The following is a 20,600-nucleotide window of genomic DNA, read 5'->3' as shown; positions in this document are numbered from 1 at the left end:
CTTTATCTTCCTCGGGCAGTTGGCCCCCAGCCCCCCGGCACGCGGTAGAATCGTGCAAGAAAGCGCCGCGCATCGGCAGAGGAGAAGGCGAGGAGGACCGGGTCGCTGCTGTCGTTAGCGAGATCATGGTGTTATTTTACTCTGATCCGCCTTGAGGGATTCCAGGAAGATACCGGCGCCCTCCGAAGGAATGCAGACTTTTTCCATGGGGGTACCCAACCTTTCCGGTTTGGGTTAAGCTCCAACGATCTGGAAGAAGAATTCAGTCTTCAGAAAAGGCGGCAGGATCCTGCGTGTTGTGAGAGACGTTAGCATAGACAATATGAAATAAAAATCAATGCATGGTTTTGAGTTTTGAAATCACAAGTTTCAGGCATCAGCTGCAGGTGAAAGGTAGCACGGAACTCGGTCGGAACCTGTGCTAGGTTTACCCAATCTTTAGTGTGGAACTGTGGATCATTTTTCAGGATCCCTGAAATACCAAGGCAAATTTTAAATGAGGCAAAGTATAACAACGATGAAAATTGCCTTTTACTGGAATTTTTTAAATTTTTGCTCACATATAACTGTAGTACCAAAGCATATTCAGAGTTCTGAGATTCCTGAAGTTCAGAGTCTTTCTCTGCTGTTATATTATCATTGTACAGCAAAAGTATAATACAACCAAACACCTAAACTGAAAATGGATAGCAGAACTCATAAAAGGCAGATCCAGGCCAACTCCCATGACCTCAAAATAATTCTTTTGCAGATGCAGAGTTGCAGATTGAGGGAGTCAACACTTAATTCTAAAAGAGCTCATCCCGCTCACAAGTCCATGTTAGTTAATACCTGCGACACAATATTCAAACTGCAGAAACCAAAACACCAAATATTGAAAAATTCTAGTTTGGCTGTAAGATGAAGGGAATAGACAAAACAACCATGACTTGCATTTCCAAGAAATAGCTCATGTCCCTACATGCATCGTTAATATAACACAATTTGTCAACACTAGTCCCAGCATTGCCTAAAATCCAGCAATTGGAGGAAATATTCAGCAATCAATAAATTATTATAAAAGCTGTCATACCTTACCACAGGGCACCAGCGTACCTCCCTCTCTCAAATTGACTAAAATTATTGAAAATATAACGTGGAGGAAGCACAGACCAACTTTATATTGTAATAATTGCCCTAGTATATTAAGAAAAATATGTCTTCAGCATCGCAGCATATTTCTAGAGTTTGGGCTCAACCAGGGCTAGAAAGTAAACACCAAGTCCCCATCACCACGCCAATAAAGTATATAAGGTCCGTTTGGAACCTTGGAATTGAATTATATTCTAATAATTATAATTTAGACACAAATTTATTAAATTAATATGATTATGTATGGAATATATTTGTATACTATTGTTGGCCATACGAGGGAGATACTTATATAATATATTTCTACTATAGAGGAATGAACCAAAGAGCATACTATAAGTTACGGAAAAGAAAGTGGTGTATAGAATCAATTTCCATCTCACATCCTATAAATTTAGGATAGACTTATATCTAAACTTTAAAAAGTGATGGGATGTCAAATTCTAAATTAGATTTCAGTTTCTACAAAATAAGATGATCCAAACGGCCCCTAAGAGGAACCGTCATTTTCTATTTCTATTCCTTTGAAAATATGGTAAACGAGATACGCAAAAGGAAGCATGGACCGTAATGGACATTAGCTTTCATGTGAATGCCAATGCAGGTACCACTCTGTTTTGGGCTAGAAACCCATGGGCCTATCTTTCTCAGAACACATCCACCCATTAACCCAGGCTTTCAAGGCATTTTATTTTCATGCATGTATCCCCTGTCCCCCTTAGAAATGTTGTTCAGTCCTCCAAAGAGACCGCGAAACAGTGAAAGCTCGTACAACAAATCACAAGGACAATAAATTGAAGCAAGCACAACTAGATCTTGAAAACTAAGCTTGCTTGATTCCTGCATCCCATTTTGTCATTGACATAGTAAACATTCTGAATCGATACCAGAAGCTAACAGACACAAGATTAAGGTCCTTCAAAGCAAATAAAAGTCGTCAATTTCAGACCAACAAACGCAAAGGAACTAAATTAGACTGCCAGCAGATTGGAACAGACATGCAGGATATTATGTAGATCTTGTGCGAGGACAATGGGCTATAACATGTCTGACGACAGACGCACACACTAAAAGATCATCATATAGCATAGCAAGTAACCTCGTTCCTTGTCATTTGAGATTGTAGAAAGAATTACTTCAATGTGCTGCACTGACAACAGTCATACGCATACTTCCAACTTGCATAATACATGTTTAAAAGTAGTTTTTAGTGATTTGTGATGAGAAATCGAGTATTGCTATTTCTTAGTCGCTGTAACTAATCCAAACAGTCACAGTCCAAATCACAGAAGCTCAAGTCTCTAACATCCTGATAAGAACAATAGGATCAAGGTATCAACTCAAAGTTATAGCCTGAGCACAAATATAACATGGAAATCATGCAGAAGTACATAAGACTGACAGACAGAGCTAAAGCTCAAGTACAATAATGCGGAGATCAGAATACAAAACAGCTGAAACCCTGTAAGACACAGAAAATGTCTCGAAAGTCAAGTATAATACAAATGAGGTAATGAAACCATTCTACTCAGGAATCAATAAATTGGCCCCATATTATTGCCTTATTGGCCAAAGCAAGATTTTTCTCCTCCCCAAGTCTATCAAGAAAACTCCAGTCACACAACTAACAGAAGGCTTTACATTAGCATAAATATCTGCAGAACATACAAAAGCACCTGGCCAACCCAATTCCACAAATTTGGCACTAAACCACAGCAACTAAAACATTTGGCACAATAATAAAACCCAAAAGCCCGTCTAAAGCCAATCTGAATGGTACATCTAGGTGGGATCCACCAACTGCATTAAGAAGCAAGTAACTGATATATTATGCAACAAACTGGTAACATATAAATAAAACCATAGCTACAGGAATAACATAATAACATGGGCGTATATGAAAACCTTACAAGTTGTGACAGGTTAAATTTCAGTCAAAGTGTACAGGATCAAACTAATCAATCAAGCAACACGGATACTATATCTGAACATTGTGGTTGCTTATCGTTGCAGCGATTGGGCTTTTTTCAACATTTGGTTCAATTAAATAATGTAATTTAAGCTTAAGGCACATCTAATCCTTATAGATCGTTTGGTTATCATATCAGGGGGGGGGGGGGTACACTCTAGTTGTGCATTCTCAACACATTATAACTTGAATATAATAGCTCCAATGCTTGCCAATTACCCCAGGAATTTAGAATTTTCAAGATGGAACAGAGATCCAAACATGACGCAAATAAATACACATCAAACACTACCAAGCTAAAAGGCCTAGGCAAACATAACTGTAGAATAGATTCTTGGTATGAGCACCGAAATCTGAAACTGGACAAGAAAGGACACTGAAGGAATGGAATCATGGCAGTCCAATCCTAGAGTGTGAACCAACAGCCCCAATTGGAAAATTTGAATCTGAATTCTCCAATGGACTCCATCGTGATGCAAAGCAGATGAGGGCTCACCGGTCACTGCCTAGAAGTCCATTTGCAACCACTTCTTGTAGTAGACGCATGTGCTCGGCGAAATGACCCCGTCCGGCGAGCACTCATCGATCCTGGGGCAAACCCCGCACGGGATCCCCTCCATCATCCCTCCCTGCGCAGGCCCAGCCAACCGGTAGCACATCGTGCCGCTCCTGACGGCCGTGAACTCCCCCTCGCCTGTGCTCTTGACCTCCTCGAGCACCTTGTCGAGCACCATGGTCTTCAGGATATCCCTGATCTTGTCGATGGTGTACCCGGCCCTGGGGTCGTCCCTCAGAATGCCGTGGTGGATCATCTGCGCGGTTGCTGCGCCGAGCTTCTCGACCTGCGCTTGGCAGCGGCGGCGCACGGCGGACACGGCGTCGGTGTCGAGCCGGCCGTCGTGGTACCAGGTGCCCCCGGTGATCTCGTCGGAGGGCTGGAAGTCGGTGGCCATGAAGATCTTCCTGCTGCGGTGGCGCACGTCGCTGACTTCCTTGACGAGCTTATGCGAAACGAGGGCGCGCACGACCTTGGTGGCGACATTGGGGCTGATCGCCAGCTGCTTGCGGACGTCGAGCATCCACATGCCCTTGCTGCCCGCCTCGAAGATGAGGGTGTATACCTGCCGTTCCATGCTCGGGAGTTTGGCGAGGACCGCGGCCGAGATGGTCGGCGGCGCGGGATCGGGGGCGGATTTGGTGGGTTCGGGAGGTATGGCGTCAGGTGTGGGTTTCGAGGCAGGGGGGGCCTCTTCCGGCGGCGGCGCCGGGCGCTTCCGCGGCGGCATGGCGCGGGGATGAGGGGTGGGCGGCGGGGCAGGGGAACCACACGGGATGAGGAAGGGGACGAGGGGGTTCTGGCCTTTTGGGCCTTGGGCTTTTGCTGTGGAGTCGATTGAGTCCACTAAATAGTGATATCCTCCTCTATTTATTGGCAAAATAAGTAAGCGATACGGAAAGCGTTTGCTAGCTACTAAAATTATTTTTTATCTAGAAACACTATTTTTGCAATAACGCTAGTGTGTCTAATTTTAAATTTGAAGTTTTAATTTTGGATGTTCCAGTTCATAGTAGTTTTAACGGAGGTTCGATTTTGAAAAAAAAAATACTGACTAATATCCCAAACTACATATTGAAATAGATTTGTAAATAAAGTTCATTGGCGAAGGTTTATTGACAAAAAAAAGTTAATTGATACGATTCGATAATTTGGTCAATCCAGTTTTGTCAATCAAATTTGAACCGCAGTTTCAAGCTCGAATTACAAGGTGTCTTGTCATAGGAATTCGAAATCAGGTATTTCAATGCAGGTTTGAACTTCGGTTCTGTCTGTACCAATGCATTTCAGTAAACGAGTGTAACATATCTCCTTCGGTTTCCACGACAAGCAACTAAGGTGGAACGCACAAACAGAACCATAATTTATGCAAACGTTCATTAGACAAACTCTGCAATCCACATATCTCAGTTGTAGACCAGCAAAAAGTAAGCATAAAAAAATAATAAAGGATTCAATCCACGATAGTGAATAAAATCGCCTCAGTTCTGTCTGATGAATATGCAGCTCTATCACTAGTCATCGTATATGGAAGGTCTATCCTGTTCTACAGCTGCTAGGAAGTCCTGCATTCATGCGAAGTATACTGAATATACGGGATTGGGAAAATATCAAGATTTTTTTTGGCAAAAAAAGTCTGCTGCAGAATTTCCTTGATAAAGGGCAAACGGGTCAGGGTTCTGAACTTCTGATTCTCATGCATACTTATTCAGAATTTTTAGCAAATCCTGTAAAAGGCAGAATAAGAAAAGGTCAGACTATGTATATGGCTCAGTTACAAGAAAAGGTCAGCAATACGCCAATACGAGCAACAAAACAATCATGTAAATAAAGTATGATCAAGATCAACCGCCAATTGATTAAACTGCTCCATTGAAGAATAGCGTATGTTGGCTCAGATGCTATGATTCAAGCTGAATCAGGCAACACAGTTACTCAAGGAGGGTACACTGTGATTGCTGATCATTGCAGCCATTGGTGATTTCAACTGTACATTCAACCAGAATAAACTCTTATATTTCACAGAATTCAGTTGCAGTCGCATTGCACCTGCGAAGCTCAACAGAGTATATGGTTGTCAAACAGGGACGCTTTTGTTGTGCTCAACATATATGACTTATTATAGGCGTTCACCAAGCACCCAAGAATCTTGGATATTAATAAGTATGATCAGGCTATCCAAACTTTGAAGCAAATCTCAATACATACATATAAGAAATGCTGGCAAAATAAAGGCCTAAGTAGCTATAACTATGTAATTCACTCTTTGTCTAAGTAACAAATTCAGGTACATAACATACCCTGCCCTATCTACGATCGTGCTATGGTAATGGAACTCTTGGCAATCCAATAGCAGTGTAAAACAGCCCCAAACTGTGAAACTGAATTTTCCAACCAACGCCATCGCAATGCATAATGCAGGGGAGCTCACAGGCTACAAGTCCATCGGCAGCCACTTCAGGTAGTAGACGCAGGTGGTCGGCGAGATCACCCCCTCCGGCGAGCAATCATTGATCATGGGGCAAACCCCGCACGGGATCTCCTCCATCATCCCTCCCGGCTGCTTCTTCTCAGGCCCCCGGTAGCACATCACGCCCCTCCTGACGGCGGCGAACTCCCCCTCGCCGGTGCTCCTGACCTCCTCCAGCGACCTGCCGAGCACCATGGTCCGGAGGATGTCCATGACCCTGTCCATGGCGTACCCGGCCCCGGGCTCGTCCCTCGCGATGCCCGCGTGGATCATGTCCGCGGTCGCAGCGCCGAGCCGCTTCACCTGGGCGAGGCACCTGCGCCGCGCGGCGGCGATGGCGGCGGTGTCGACCCTCCCTTCGTGGTACCACGCCCCGCCGGACACCTCATCGGAGGGGCTAAATTCGGCGGCCATGTAGAGCTTCCTCCTGCGGTTGCGCACGTCCTGGACCTCCTTGAGGACGCCACGCCGCACCAGGGCGCGCAACTGACCGCCGCCGGCGGCGCTGCTCAGCCCCGTCGCCTCGCCGAGGTCCCGCGCCGACATGCCCGTGCTGCCGGCTGCGAAGACGTGCCTGTAGACCTCGCGCGGCCTGGGCTGGAGGTTGGCGAGGATCGCGGCCGAGATGGTCGGCTGCCCGGAATCGGGGCCGCGGCCGGGGGAAGCGGCTTCAGGGTCCGTGGTGAGGCCGGGATTGACGTCAGGGGGGTGGCGAGGCAGGGGAGGGATTCGGCGGCGGCGGCGCCGGGCGCCTGCGCGGCGGCCATTGCGCCGCAGGGCGGGGGGAGGAGCACTGGAGTAGGAAAAGGTTTTCGGGATCGGTGAAGGCACCCTAGGCCGTAGGGTTCCTTGGTTTTATATTCTGCCAAAAAAAAGTATTTCCTATTTACGCTCTCAAAAATAAATAAGAAATCATGTCAATTGATAGCAAAACAAGTTATTATGGGGCTGCCTGAATGCTTTTAAACCGTTTATATGTTGAGATTTTGAAGTCCAACTACACTTTCAAATTTTATCACGCCCAAATTTCAAGTTTTCGAGCTGAAGTCTTTAAAATTCAAGTTGAAATTCATGATGTTTGGCAATAGTTCGATTGGAAGAAATGTTTCGTAGCAGAGACTCAAACTGTTTTCTTTGATCATCAAAAGGAGAGGTTGTAGCAGGAACATAATAAGGTCTCTTATCGATTTTCCGCTAGCAATGCATCATTAGGCACATGTAAAATGCCCATTGCTTGATCATCAAAAGGAGAGGTTGCAACAACACACAATAAAAACTCAAGAACATTAACCTATGGGCATCGTCACACCTCACAAGCAGTAAAGAGCAACGCCAAGTTCACGAGAACAAAATCAACAATCCCGAATCATAAACTCAGTTAATACTTGTAGATCAGCAAAAATACAGGATCAATTCACAATAGTGAATAAAATCACCTCAGTTCCGTTTGATGGTTATGCTGGGATTCTATGATTTAACATGGTATATTGAACTGACATTTCAACCATTTTACATCTGTTAGGAAACCTGAATTCATACAGATTACTGAATATACGACAGGGAGATTGAGATCCCAGTCCAATCTCCAGCAAAATGTCAAGACTAAAATTGCTGCGAGTTGAAGCATCTGATGTTGCACACTCGTCATGTCATTTGGCGGCCTGCTCTATCGCAGGTATTTTGTTCCACCTCTCCGGCTCTTCGGGCGCATTGTTGCCCTGAAGAGGTGGCAATGAGAACATGCTGACAGTCGAACTCTTGCTCCGGATCTCCTTCAGCGACCTAAGCGCCGCAACCGTGCTTTTCATGTACATGCTCTCCATGTACTCAATCTCATCCAACTCGGGAATACCACCGCCGTTTAACAAGGAAGAAGTGGGATTTGCTGGTTTTTCTTCATCATTGCTATCTCCTTTTCCATCTTCCCTTGATATAGATGGTTCACTAGTTGGTAGGAGCTGCTCCAGCATGGCTTCGCACTGCTTCACAAGTTTGTATAGAAGGTCAGTGGTAAAGAAAGGCTGCTGCAGGACTTTCTGGATGAAGGGCAGCCGGATCAGGGCTCCAGTTCTCTTGTCATACTTCTTGAGAATCTTAACCAGTCCTGTAAAGGGCAGCGCAGGACATAAGAATATAAATGATAAAAGGTCTAACTAGCTAAGATATCAAGATAGTAATTCATGAGCATTAAGTGATTCGGACAACAACACTGTTAACATAACAAATCCAACCAACAGAATTACCATATATGCGAACAATGCAGCAAGCATGTTTACTATACTGAATTGACTGTAGTTAGTCTCTCAAAGAACACCATATTCTAAGGACAATTCTCATACAGCCATGCTTCAAATTTTAGATCATATGTCATTACAGGGTTTTTGCTTTCATGAAACAAAAAAATTATATGGACTACAAAATCAGCAGACGACAAATTCGCCTAACACAAATTATATATTATTTTTATTAGCCGATTACACGGTGATACCTGTGGAAAATGACATAAAGAAAATATTGCCTTTTGTCGGCCAAAAAGTTTATTGTCTTTGTATGGCTAGCAGGCTACGACTTCTGAACTGGCACAGCAATACGATACCTAATGATGTGCCCTACCCATGAACCTTATCCTCAGAAATGGCCCGGAGACAAACATGATAACACTCTGTAAAGGTTGCCACTAAAGACACCATTGGTCAACTCAACTGCAATAGACCACCACTATATTGGAAAAATATGATGATCAAAAGCATCAAACACTTGCAAATCCCTATTTTGCAAAAGCATGTGAAAGGACCAGTACAAAAGGAGCAAAAAAATAAACAAAAGAAATGAGTCACAATTACATAACACGAATAGTAAATCATTCCAGTTCAGATATCCCACAACAAGAAAGGAACTAATAGCTGTAAGGTTCAAATTAACAGCTTGCAGCTTGTCCCAATTCACAAAAATAAGAACCTAAAAAAGTGTATGGCTTTTAATGTTGCAGTATCAATTAGCAAGCCAAGTAAACTTTGTGTGCGTTTAAACTTCAGATTCAATTTAATAAACTTGCACGTCAACCAATCAATGAATAGAGTGACTCAAACAATTGTCTCTGGGCGCACATGGTTGGACATTAGAGCAAAAGGAATGCATTTAATTTTTAGGGAAGATGGATCCCTGATCGATGAAACTTGCAAATGAACATCCGGGTCATTTTCAGTTAAACGGAAACATGAGGAAATGTTAACTTGCAAGTGGGAGAGGTGGGTTAGTGGCACACTTTCTGGACACCAGTAGATCTATTAGATGATTTATAACTCTGACGCACCATTTTAAAGGTAACAGGAGCAGGCAAAGGTCAAAGGCTGATATTATGGTGACTGGTCACAGCACATCCATTGAAGCCATTATTGCTCGAGGACATGATGAAAAAAGCAATTATTCACTACCTTCAAGTTCATGACAGCTCACAAAATTTGATTTTATATGAATAGCCTACCGGCTACTTGTATAGTACTAGCAAACCAATCTTGCATTGCAGGTGATGTTGTAGTAGTCAGGTTTCAGCCAAGCAGAAAGAATATCGGCTCCACTAATGAAGCTTGCAAAATTAGCAATTCAAATCTAGAACAGAACCACATAATCATAATTGTTATCTATTATTTATTTTGAAAAACTGGAACACCAATTAAACTGAACAAACTCAATAAAGATGCAAATTACCAACATAACACTGATTCTAAGTGGCAAAAGGAAAAGATTTAGTGTATAATAGTAAATTAGTAATGTCCAGGATGAACAAAAGGAGCATGCTTTCATATGAGTAAAAACGGAGAAGGAAAACCACGGCATGATCTTACTGTCTTAAAAAAGTCCATTATGACTGTGAACCTAAGATGGCGCAGAAAATTTTATCTTGTCAGTAAACCACAAGCACTAATTCATTATCAGCTTACTGAAGACAGTTTTTTCTTGAGATTAAATACAGATATTATACAGGCAGAGAGGACACCCGGGTACTTAACAGTAAAGCAAAATAGCATTGGGCCACTTTGTGTCTTACGAATCAAACAAAATTGAGCAAGGCGCCATAGTCCAAGATAACATCTAGTAATTAATCCCAATTCGTGCGAAAAGCCCCGCAGATGTGAACTTAAAAACATGTCAGATGCATGAACTATGGTGACTATCGAGAATAGAAGCTGGTTTTCTTTCGTTTCTTTTCTATTGCTACAATTATTTAGAGTCAACTAGCTGAACAAATTATCAACTGCCATGTCTCGCTACAACGTGCTCCAAATCGAAGATGTGTTTTTGTATGGTATAAAACATCTATTTACAAAATAAATGATGTACGTGCATTCATGTACCAGAGATAGCTAATTTCTCGCGAGAAATCAATCCACTTATCGCAGCTCACGATTTCTCGCCGGAGCTCATCTTTTTAGCAATACAATTTCGTCGCTAGCTAGGATCGCGTGCCATTTCAACTGACTGGTGTCTCTACTCCACGACAGCGACACGATTGCACCCTTGCTGACAAGCAGCACAGCAAGTCGTCTCTTTACTGACCCATGTTGACAAGAACTATTAGCTAGCTCCATGAATCTAGATGCTTACTTCTTCCCCAATTCAGAGCCCAGGCTAAATTGCTTCATCAGGCTACTTACTACTCCTTACTCCTTACTACTGCCAAAAATAAGCAGACAAGAAACTTTCCAAGAAGAGATATAAACAACAACAGAGACAACAAATTATTGGAAATTTAAGCAATTGTGCATCAGGACGGCATGAAAGCAACACTAATGCGATGCGGCGGGTCGGGGGCGTGCAGCAGAGGACTCACCGGTGTAGTTGAGGGCGCTGTAGTTCTCCAGCAGCACCATCTCGCCGTGGAAGTCGACGATCTCCTTGCGCACCCGCATGAGCTCCTCCTTGGACTCCTGACCGGCCGCCCTGGCCACGCGGTCCTGCAGCTCCTGCTCCACCCAACCGGGGGCCACCGACAACCCAAACAACCCGATCAGATCAAGGAACACCGAAAGCATCGGGGAAGGAAGGGAGGAAGGGACGGGGGCGGATTGGGCAGGCACCTTCTGGCGAATGATGTACTCCTCCTCCTTCTCGACGAAGAAAGAGTTGAACTTGTCGAGCTCGGCCTCCAGGAGCCGCATGAAATCCGCCTCCTCGGGCGTCATCGCCGCCGCCGGGGACGCATCGGCCTCCCCGGCGTCCTCGCGGCGTGCTCGCTTGGGCTGCCGCTCGGCCCCGTTCCCGGCGCCGATGAGCTTGAGGCGCTTCTTGAGGTCCTTGTAGGACAGGAACTTGTCGCGCCACTCCGGCAGCGTCTCCACGATCTGCCCGCTGAGGCTCTTGCCGAACTTCATCGCCGCCGCGGCCGCCCAGTCGCGGGAAAGAAAGGAGATTTCCGGTGGGTGTGCGGGTGGGGATGGGGTGCACGGATTGCGCCGGTGATCGTCGCGGTGGGGGTGCGGACGGGGTGGTGAAATAGAGGGGGGCGGGGAGGGGAAAGGGAGGGAGGGAGGCGGGCGGAGGATATGCGGGGCGGGGAGGTGGGAAGCGGCGAATATTCGCGAGGAAGGATATTATTGTTGCGGTGTGTGCGCGACGCGAGTTTATTCCTCTCGCCGACCCGCCCGCGCTCGCCGCCGAAAAGGCCACTTCGAGGGTGGACGGAAGCCGCCGAGGTGAGGTGGACGGGACAGGGAGGTGAGGCGGGGGAGGGGAAGAGACGGGTGAGGTGGCGGTGGGGGGCGTGCCGCCGTGGAGTTGAGACGCCAGGCGGTCTCGGAGAAGGGTTGGCGGTGGGCCGAGGTGGTTTGTCACTCGCGGCTTCTCGCACCTCGCAAGTTGTAACGGTTCCATGCTTATCAGTGCCAACTGCCAAGTCATCCTTACGTGGATGGTTAATTGTATGCCTTTGAAAAGACATAGTTTTTGTGTGTTTGTGTGATGAGAAGATTAGTTTTGCTTATGGATGTACAAAGCAACTCGTTTAATGAAGATCGCCTCCTAAGCAACTAAACATCTCTGAAAGTTTAGAAAACCAAACCACAACATTTAGATGTCCAACAGAACACTTGTTATCGTACGCTCCAACGGTTGGTCGCGATGTTGAAAGATAATAATTGTAACATCCATGCAACAATAAAATATATACACGAAAAATACCTTTCTTTGTCCTACTTTTTTCCGACAAATTCTAAATTTGCAACGGAATACTGCATCGTATTTCATGCAACATCCATCAATCTTCATATAACAAAGCAGTGAGCCTTACAGAGCACTCAAAATATGATACCGAAGCATTAAAGAAAGCTCTGCAGCATAAAAATGTATATTGCAACAATCCAAATAATGAGTGAAAACAATGAATAAATGTAACCTCGACTGAATGACCCATTGCAATCTCGCAAATCACCTATTGCAAATATATTAAAAATTAATTAAATCTCGTAAACTAGAGTCGATGAAACCACATTTAGTAAGAAGGCATTCCCGCTAGCCATAGGATGGTGGAGGATAACCAATAGGTGTTGGAGGAGATAAAAAAAATAGAGTGGTTAGCATGGTGACCAGCAGCAAGTAAGCTGCCGAAGATAGGGTGCAAGTAAGTAGGATGAGGGAGTGTGTCGTGGCATCTCTTAAAGATCACCGGAGAAAAAGGTAGAAGAGCCATACAGTTAAAGTAGCATCTATCTTAGAAGTGGGGAGAAAATTAAAGAGATGACGATGCATCGGTTTTTTCCGTGGTTCCTTCAACAAACAATTTGTACCTATAATGATGCATGAATTAGTATTTCAAGGATCATTTATGAATCATGATAACCTATTTCATAAGAAAATTATACCATAGCCTCAACTATTCAAATAATGGTCCCAGAGCCACCCTCTCTCTACTGAGAAGGTTAGCATCAACCGACAAAAGTTCATTATAAAAAGCTGACATTTTAAAGATCAAACACTTATGTCTTCATTGGAATATCCTCTCTTTGTTGGAATTAAAGTTTGAATAATTTGCACGATCTGTTTTTCCAAATAACACATGAAAGCAGTTGGGCATAAACACCTAATTTATTGAACTTTGAAATGTTTCTTAACAAACTACTATAGTTTTGTCATCCGGTCTGACCATGTGCAAATAAGGAGAGAAAAAACACCCGTTGCTTGGACCACCAATTTAGTTGGACAAGATATTTGAGCTGGCAGGTGGAGATTGTGAGCACAACTGCTTAAAGAGGGCATCAACATTATTCAAATGCTGTTTGGTAAGATATCCATAGGAATATTCCTAGCAATAATAATCACGCCTCATTGACACACCAAGCTCGTGATGTGTAATGATAAGACTGAGTTGTGCCCTGGCATATTTCCCCTTTTTTCCCCCTCTGAATACCTATTTTTAATTTCTTTCTTGTAATTTATACATGCAATTGTGTAGTAGGAGCAATACATGGCATATTTAAGTAATAAATAAATGTCAACGAGATATGTTAATATGGCTGAAATCTGCCATTAATCCAAAAAAAACTACTTTCTCCTTTTCGACAAAATAATTGGTTAAAATAAAAAAAAGTGACACTAAATTGAAAAGCTGATCTTTCCCTGCTAAAACTAATGCCGCGCTCTTTTGCCTTCACCATTTTATCATCCGTCATATTTTTTTCCCTTCTATTCTATTTCCACGAATGTCGCAATATTACTTTCTTCCAAAAGTACCCGAATGGACAATTCCCAACGCTCATATATTTCACAACAGCAGTCCTATTCAAAATGACCTCGATCGTGTAGAAGCGGCGACTCGACATTGTTGCAGACAGCACGAAGAAACAAAACCGGCTGCCATACGCATAGATGAGCACAACTCACTGGGAGCAGAAGATCCAAGCGGCACTCCAAAGTATTCTACTCCCGCATGACCACCCTGCCTGCGGCCTGCGGCGATGGAAGATTCCGGGCATAATTCTTTCCCGGGAGTGGAATATCCAATCGGACATGTCCCAGATCCTCTGCGCGTCCCTGTCATGGCCTTAAAAGCCCCGGTCCTTCTCTGTCAGCTTCTCCCTCTAACAACCCATGAAAAAAAAAAAGAAGAAACAGCAGCTTCCACGAGAAGATCCGGAGATTATCGCGTCTCGCGAAGCCGCCGATTACCCCGATCACTCGAAAGCTGGAGCTGTCGTCTCGAGGTGGCAGGTGGCACGCTGAGATGAGAGATGTCTGGGTTTTTTTTTTCTATCACATTGGCTTCTGGCTACCTTTAAAGGCGTCCTTGTTTGTCGAAACAGCGATGTTGCTCGTTGAGACAGTGATGTGGCTGACGAGATATTGGGTTCTCGATTACTCCTGACGTGAACGTGTGATTCTCATCTCACGAGTTCTCGTGGGTGCTACACTCCACGTGGCAGCTTGAGTGGTTGTTTGATTATTTTAAGGAAAGCTGTGGAGGAGCTGTCTGGATTTTAAGAAAGGGATGAAAAGTTGTAATAGGAGGAGAACAAGTGGCCGCTGCTGTTGGGTCTGGTAAAGTGGGCAAGTCAAGTGACATTGGTCAGTGAGGAAAGCACGTGCCCTAGTAGATTCACGCTGCGGTCCACGTAAGAAGACCGTGGAATATGCTTTGTAGTGTGTTGGCACGGTCGAAAAGTAAGTATTGCCATTCGTCAAACTTTTAGATCCATATGGGTGACGGTTACGTGTGGCTTTTCGTTGGTCCACTTTAAATTGTTAATTGATGGTAGACCATGTGGATATGTTATTATGTGTACCTTTTGGATGTTGCAATATGTTATTCTAACGGTATGAATGCTTTAAAAATCACATATAATTTGCCATAAATGGTTAGTTTCTCACCATGTTTTGATCTATTGATACATGTTTGGTTTATACACTATGGTTTGCTTTTGCAGTTAAAAGTGCACTAAAACCATTGTTTCCCTTAGGTTTGCATGCAAATCCAATAAAAACTTGTAAGTTCTAGAGCTTTTTTCCGCACACAAAGAATATAGCGTTTTCACTTTCAGTGCATAATATAGATTAAGATAAGATAAAGAATTATTAATTAGGCACTTCATTTGTTTGTCCACCTCTGCTTTACCGTTTGATTCCGATACTCTTTTCTCCTTCTCTCCGAAATCCGCTGGCATAGCCCATAAATTAGATAAAACCATGCACTAACAACTATGCTATTCCTTAAGCATATGGTTGCAAACCAAGATATTCCAATGACCGCGTTGCAACTTAAAAGAATGTCAAAGAGGCAACAAGAATCATCGAAATAATAACCTTTATTTCGCTTCCTAACCTGCGGCTTTGGCGCTGCTCTCGCATGCTATTTTCACTACCGGTATGGAAATGAAGCTAGAACATGATGTACTCATCGTCCTTACAGTAGTCCTACTCCATCCATTTGGCCATGGCCTCTCTTGCACAAAAGATCGCTCGAAGAGGGTACCATCTTTCTCGGTTTCTGGCCTGGGAGAAGGGTAGTGGTCAGGCAGCGGGGCTGAACGATGCCTTGTCTGAACTCTGAAGCCTGATTGCCTCAACTGTGGAAACTAGCAAGGCTAGGGTCAGCATCCCCTTGGCCAGTACAGCACGGATTCCCCGGAAAATGACAGGAATCTAGGAGGCACCTCTCGGCATATTCTTGCGGAGATGCCTCGTCACTGCTGTGCAGCCAATTATGCCCGTTTCTCCTGCAGTTTCGATGCATTGCTGTTGAGGTTTGAAGAGGCGAAACTTGTGAATGAATAGAAGGATATGATTTTTCTGAAAAATAGTGTGGGACTACCATGCACCCTAGTCGCCAACTCGCCAAATGGCATCGAAAGGCATATCCATGGTGGCGGCTTCTCGATGGTTTCCGAGCTAACGCCAGGATATGCTTATGACTTGCTAGCTATTATGCCCAGTGCCCACTTCACTAATAAATCGAGCTTTGATCGAGAAGCTCTAGGCCAATGGCAAGCAGAGACTTTGGCGAGGGCGTGGTGATCTGTTTAGAAGGAAGTAGTAGTTTGGATCAGAAGACATCCCAATCAAGAGGAAAACTGATTCTAGAGAGATTTTGCAGAGCGGTTTCCGTAAAAAAGTGAGACTCAAGCTAGATGCTGATTTTTTTTGTCTCTATGCATGCAAGATTAAGGACCCGTTTGGAAAGATTTTTAACAGCTTCGGTTTCACCTATTTTGCGCAAATCGAGGTATTGTAATGTGAAGCCGTTTTATAAGCCGATGTAAAAATAAACTAGAAGCTGGATGAATCATTTTTTTTTCTTCACCGGCTTTGACTTCACCAGTGAAGCTCTTTTACAGAAGCCAAAAGAGAAACCCTCCCAAATGGCCCTTACATTGGAATTGAATCCATAGCTGAGTATTAATTTGTACCGTTAATATTAATTTGTACCGTTAAGCTTTCCATAAAGCAGGACATTTGATTTGAAAAAACAAAGCGGGTCCTTTGATCTCAAGGAAAGGACTTTGACGAAATAAGGAATGCTTATCTTGAGCGGGGCCTTTGATCCAAAAGATTTCCTCTTGCCCCTCATTACTCATTAGCGTCTGTACTTGTCATGCACTACCATTTATGAAAAGCTTGACAACCATTCTGGAGTTAGAATACTAAGATTAGTCGAGGACTACTGCCTTTGCAAAGCTACATGCCTGTATCCCCATGCTGCATTTGACTCTTGCAGTTTGGTCATGGGCTTGTTCTTCGTGCCGCTCCAGAGTTATTAGCCGTTTCCTTTCTCAGGTCAGTCTTGTTATTTTTTGTGGGAGAGAGGTCCGATCCATTTCTTTTCTTGGTTTGTACTGGTCAATATTTGGGCAGAAGGATGTGGTTTTTAACCACAAATGTGAGCAACGCATGAATGAATACGCCATCTTGAGCTAAATACGTGTAACCATGTCAAATTTACCTTGCTGACTTTGTCATGCTACTAAAACCCATCCCACATTTGCAAATAGTTGCACAAGCACTCGTTAGATTTTTTTTCTTCTTCTTTTCCTTATTACTAGACTAACTAAACCAGAAACCAAAATTTGGGATGTTCTTTAGCTGCTTTGGATGTTGTGTTGCTACCCCCTAGTTGTCATCTTGAGACTAGTATGTGCACTTATTTTTCAGGCACCACCACATAGCTAGGAACACTATCAACACAAAAGGTAACTGAAGGATCACTAGCACAAAACCCGCAATCCGTGCCAGTTCCAAACCCGCCATCACTGCTGGATTTGGGAGCAGCCAACTAATCATCAAAAGTGATGCATTCTGTTGGAATCACAACAATTTTGTGTACAGTATAGTCAGAGAAAAATGACACTAAGACATTTGGAGACAACGCCATGCGTGCGTGCCCTAGCTTCTCAAAGCGAAAATACGGAGCATTATACCATCATTAATCATATATTGAACCAGGCCAGACGCCTCAAAAGTGATTTACGCCATGACATTGTTGCTGGTACTGGATTATCGTTCGTGATTTGCATTAGAGTATTACTAGGCTCTACGGAGACTCTGACTAATGGGCTGCAGCACTTTTGGACCGGTTCTGTCGGACTTGGGCCACTAATGTTATGCCATATTGGCCCATTCGTAGGATCCTAACTGGGCGCCAACAAAAAAAAAGTCGTCCGTCGATGATCACCGCGATGCAGGCCCATCAAAGTTACAAACGCGCGCCCAGCCCACCTACAAACCAGGGCCCAACCCGGCAGCTCGTCCGCGCATTCTCCAATTCCCAATTCCTTCAATAAACTGAAAAAAAACCGCCCCTCCCAAATTCGAGTCCTCCGCCGCGTCGCCGCCGCAGCAGTCTGGACTCGCTACCCCGCTGGCCGGCCACTCCGGCGGGGATGGCGCAGCCGGTGCCCTCTCGCTCTCCGGCGCGCCGCCATCCGCAAGGTACCCTCTCGAAACCCAGAAACCCTGCGGCACCTGTGGGTTACTCCCCGAGTCCCCGTCCCCATCCGCGCAACCAGCAGGGTTTGTGAGCTTGGCTAGAGGAAATGCGAACCGAGTGGCCCTTCTACGCAAATTTGGGGTTGCTTTGGCTCGATTATTTTGACGTCACTGCAGTTGTATGGAACCTATTGTTTCGAACAACTAGAAAGGACTAGTTTGTTAGATAATTGCATTCGCAATGGGTGCGACATAGGTGTAGGGGGTGCTTGCTAATGTGTGTCATACTGGGCTGGCTTGATTTTTTTTTTCACCAAAAATGTATGGAATCTGTTATTTGGACCTCGCACTAGTTAGGACCACCTAGTCAAGTTAGATGGATGTGGGATCGGTATTGGGGATGCTTGTTAATATGCGTCACCTGAATAGAGGGGTAGCCTTTAGTTTTCAGGTCTTTCAGGCTGTGGGAAGCTTTACGTGCCGAGTGGAGTTGGTATTTAGACCCTATGTAATTTTTTATGGATAGGGAGGCTTGGAGATACCAAAACGCAACCCTCACCTGAAATTCTTGTCTCAGCTATTGGGATGTATTGTAAAGCATCATCAGCTTTTAATAATGTTGCAAAAAAAATGTGCATGTTGCAGGTTTTCTTTCTTTTAGGTGTGTTTGGAGTTTGGACCAGGGGCATCTGGCTGATATTTTGCTACTTCCTCCACTCCAGTCTCGTGCCATGATATTTTGAGCAGAGGAAATCCCTTCTGAAAGAGCCCCAGTGTGCTGTATTTGGTGAATTGACCAGAATGATGATGGCATTCAAGAGTATTCCTCTCCATGGACTTGCTGCTTTAAAAAAATCCAGCAGCAAAGGCAATCTTCCAGTTGGTGATGACTCATGGCTGATGAGATCTCCTGTATGACAGGCAACAGCTTTCCTAACTTACTCATTTCACATGCTGGCCAGATCATTTAATTATTAAGGGGAATAGTATGTTTCATCTTGCGATCATATATCTCCAGGATATGCTTTGCCTACTCGGTGGAGATTGGAGGCGCAAGCAAGCGAAGCATTAATAAATATTGGAGCCTTGCTTGTTTCTCTTAGTGCTTGATTACACTGTCCATGGTTCAGTCCAAATTAGAACCTTAAATCTTTAATATGGGGGTGTTTGCAGTTACCTCCCCCTCTTTGCATTCTTCAATATTTTTTTCTGCATGTGTTTAATGTTCTTTACCATTGTTTATTTTCTTCTCATAAAAGTTTCTGGGAATTACATCTTCTATCAAATTCAATCAAATATAATTAGCTTGTATATCTAATTCTGGGAATTACATTTGCAGGGGAACACCAACAATTAGCTTGTCTGTCTTTATTTAATTTTGATAAATACACTTCTACTTCCCTATTCAATTACATGGTCAAACTTGTGATCTGGCTACTCCTGGATATTTCTAGGACATTACAACTGAGATACGTGACACAGGTCTATTGTATTTGCTAATGTATGTATGCTCTTCAGAACCATTTCTTTTGTACAAAAGACTTATATTTGTAGATCATAAATTCACTACTTGAAGTTGGTTGAGAATTAAGATACCCTGGGTATTTTTTCTGTGCGAAAGTAGAACTAGTTAATAAATTAATATGGGAATACAATATTTTGCGTTTATTCATGTTGTGAAAGCAAATTCATAATAATAACAGCCTAACCAGGTTAATTTTGAAATCTTCTACACGTTCTTGCAGCCTTTATTGTTGCATTTGAAGCCTTGTAGTCATCGACTGCGCCAAGTTAGAGATAATATTGTTAATAGTTAAGAAACATGCATCAGCATCTATGATCAACAATTAAAATAGTGAGAAAAAGGGAGAAAAGGGACTACAGCTTAGCTGAAGGATCACCTTGACTCTTGTCTAACAGTAGATGGGCTGAATAACTTGGGGAGAAAAAAATACTTTCAGGTCTTCATAATATTTTTTTTAAGTTTAAGCGAATTGAATTGATGGAATGGCCTTTCCCCCAGTTTTGGTTTATTTTTTAGCAGACAAACTGGCCTGATGGTGATGTGTATTAACCACTCAAGCTAACAATCTTATCATTTCTAGGATATACCATCTTCCGATACCTATGTTGTTTTAGTCGAATTGCGCTAAAAGAAAAAAAATTACCCCCTTTCACTAACTTTCTTTTGATAATCAGTTAAGTTAATTATCACACATTTTGTGTATTACATTCAGTATATCACAGAGCCTGATCCAAATTCATTGCATATTGCTTCTTACCTTTTGATAGGTGGCTCGATTAATTTGGCTTTTAGTGTTAACAGTAGTTAAATTCACAACAAGAATTGTACTTCGGAAGGAGTCTGGAACAGTTGTAATTTTTTTTTCTTTATGTTTAGAACTGCATCCTGTTTTGGAAATTGAGTCTCCAGCATGTACTTTGGAACTGTTAGATAACTATACCACTGCAATCTTTATCAAATTACAGTGTTATGGAAGTTTATAAAATTTCACTTGACAGATGCTTAAAACAGGAGTACTTGTATTCAGATTTTTATAGCA

The 20,600-nt window shown here is 43.5% G+C and overlaps 3 protein-coding genes and 1 long non-coding RNA gene across 5 annotated transcripts; 1 reads left to right on the top strand and 3 right to left on the bottom strand.

Annotated features, from left to right (window-relative positions):
- Positions 1–2,480: 2,480 nt before the first annotated feature.
- Positions 2,481–4,483, bottom strand: LOC112888437 (DNA-directed RNA polymerase III subunit RPC6-like). Of its 2 annotated transcripts, none has more exons than XM_025954651.1 (2): positions 3,597–4,483; positions 2,481–2,931 (listed from the first exon to the last, which is right to left on the bottom strand). In XM_025954651.1, the coding sequence occupies exon 1, from the start codon at positions 4,384–4,386 to the stop codon at positions 3,607–3,609; it is 780 nt and encodes a 259-aa protein (XP_025810436.1). In that variant the 5' UTR covers positions 4,387–4,483; the 3' UTR covers positions 2,481–2,931; positions 3,597–3,606. The 2 variants fall into 2 exon arrangements, with proteins under 2 accessions (XP_025810436.1, XP_025810435.1); XM_025954650.1 differs by having other exon boundaries at positions 2,481–2,786.
- A 794-nt stretch (positions 4,484–5,277) lies between these two features.
- Positions 5,278–6,945, bottom strand: LOC112889843 (DNA-directed RNA polymerase III subunit rpc6-like). Its single transcript, XM_025956619.1, has 2 exons — positions 6,088–6,945; positions 5,278–5,383 (listed from the first exon to the last, which is right to left on the bottom strand). Exon 1 carries the CDS (start codon positions 6,670–6,672, stop codon positions 6,091–6,093), a length of 582 nt encoding a protein of 193 aa, XP_025812404.1. The 5' UTR covers positions 6,673–6,945; the 3' UTR covers positions 5,278–5,383; positions 6,088–6,090.
- A 533-nt stretch (positions 6,946–7,478) lies between these two features.
- Positions 7,479–11,682, bottom strand: LOC112890232 (SPX domain-containing protein 1-like). Its single transcript, XM_025957129.1, has 3 exons — positions 11,205–11,682; positions 10,958–11,090; positions 7,479–8,230 (listed from the first exon to the last, which is right to left on the bottom strand). Exons 1-3 carry the CDS (start codon positions 11,496–11,498, stop codon positions 7,776–7,778), a joined length of 882 nt encoding a protein of 293 aa, XP_025812914.1. The 5' UTR covers positions 11,499–11,682; the 3' UTR covers positions 7,479–7,775.
- Positions 11,683–17,925: 6,243 nt separating this feature from the next.
- LOC112891178 lies at positions 17,926–19,366 on the top strand. The gene is made up of 3 exons (XR_003228435.1): positions 17,926–18,039; positions 18,682–18,948; positions 19,055–19,366. It is a non-coding gene; the product is annotated as an uncharacterized LOC112891178 (long non-coding RNA).
- Positions 19,367–20,600: the final 1,234 nt, after the last annotated feature.

The sequence above is a fragment of the Panicum hallii genome, chromosome 4 (genome assembly GCF_002211085.1).
Source record: "Panicum hallii strain FIL2 chromosome 4, PHallii_v3.1, whole genome shotgun sequence".
NCBI lineage: Eukaryota > Viridiplantae > Streptophyta > Magnoliopsida > Poales > Poaceae > Panicum > Panicum hallii.
This window is presented reverse-complemented; position numbering and strand designations above follow the sequence as displayed.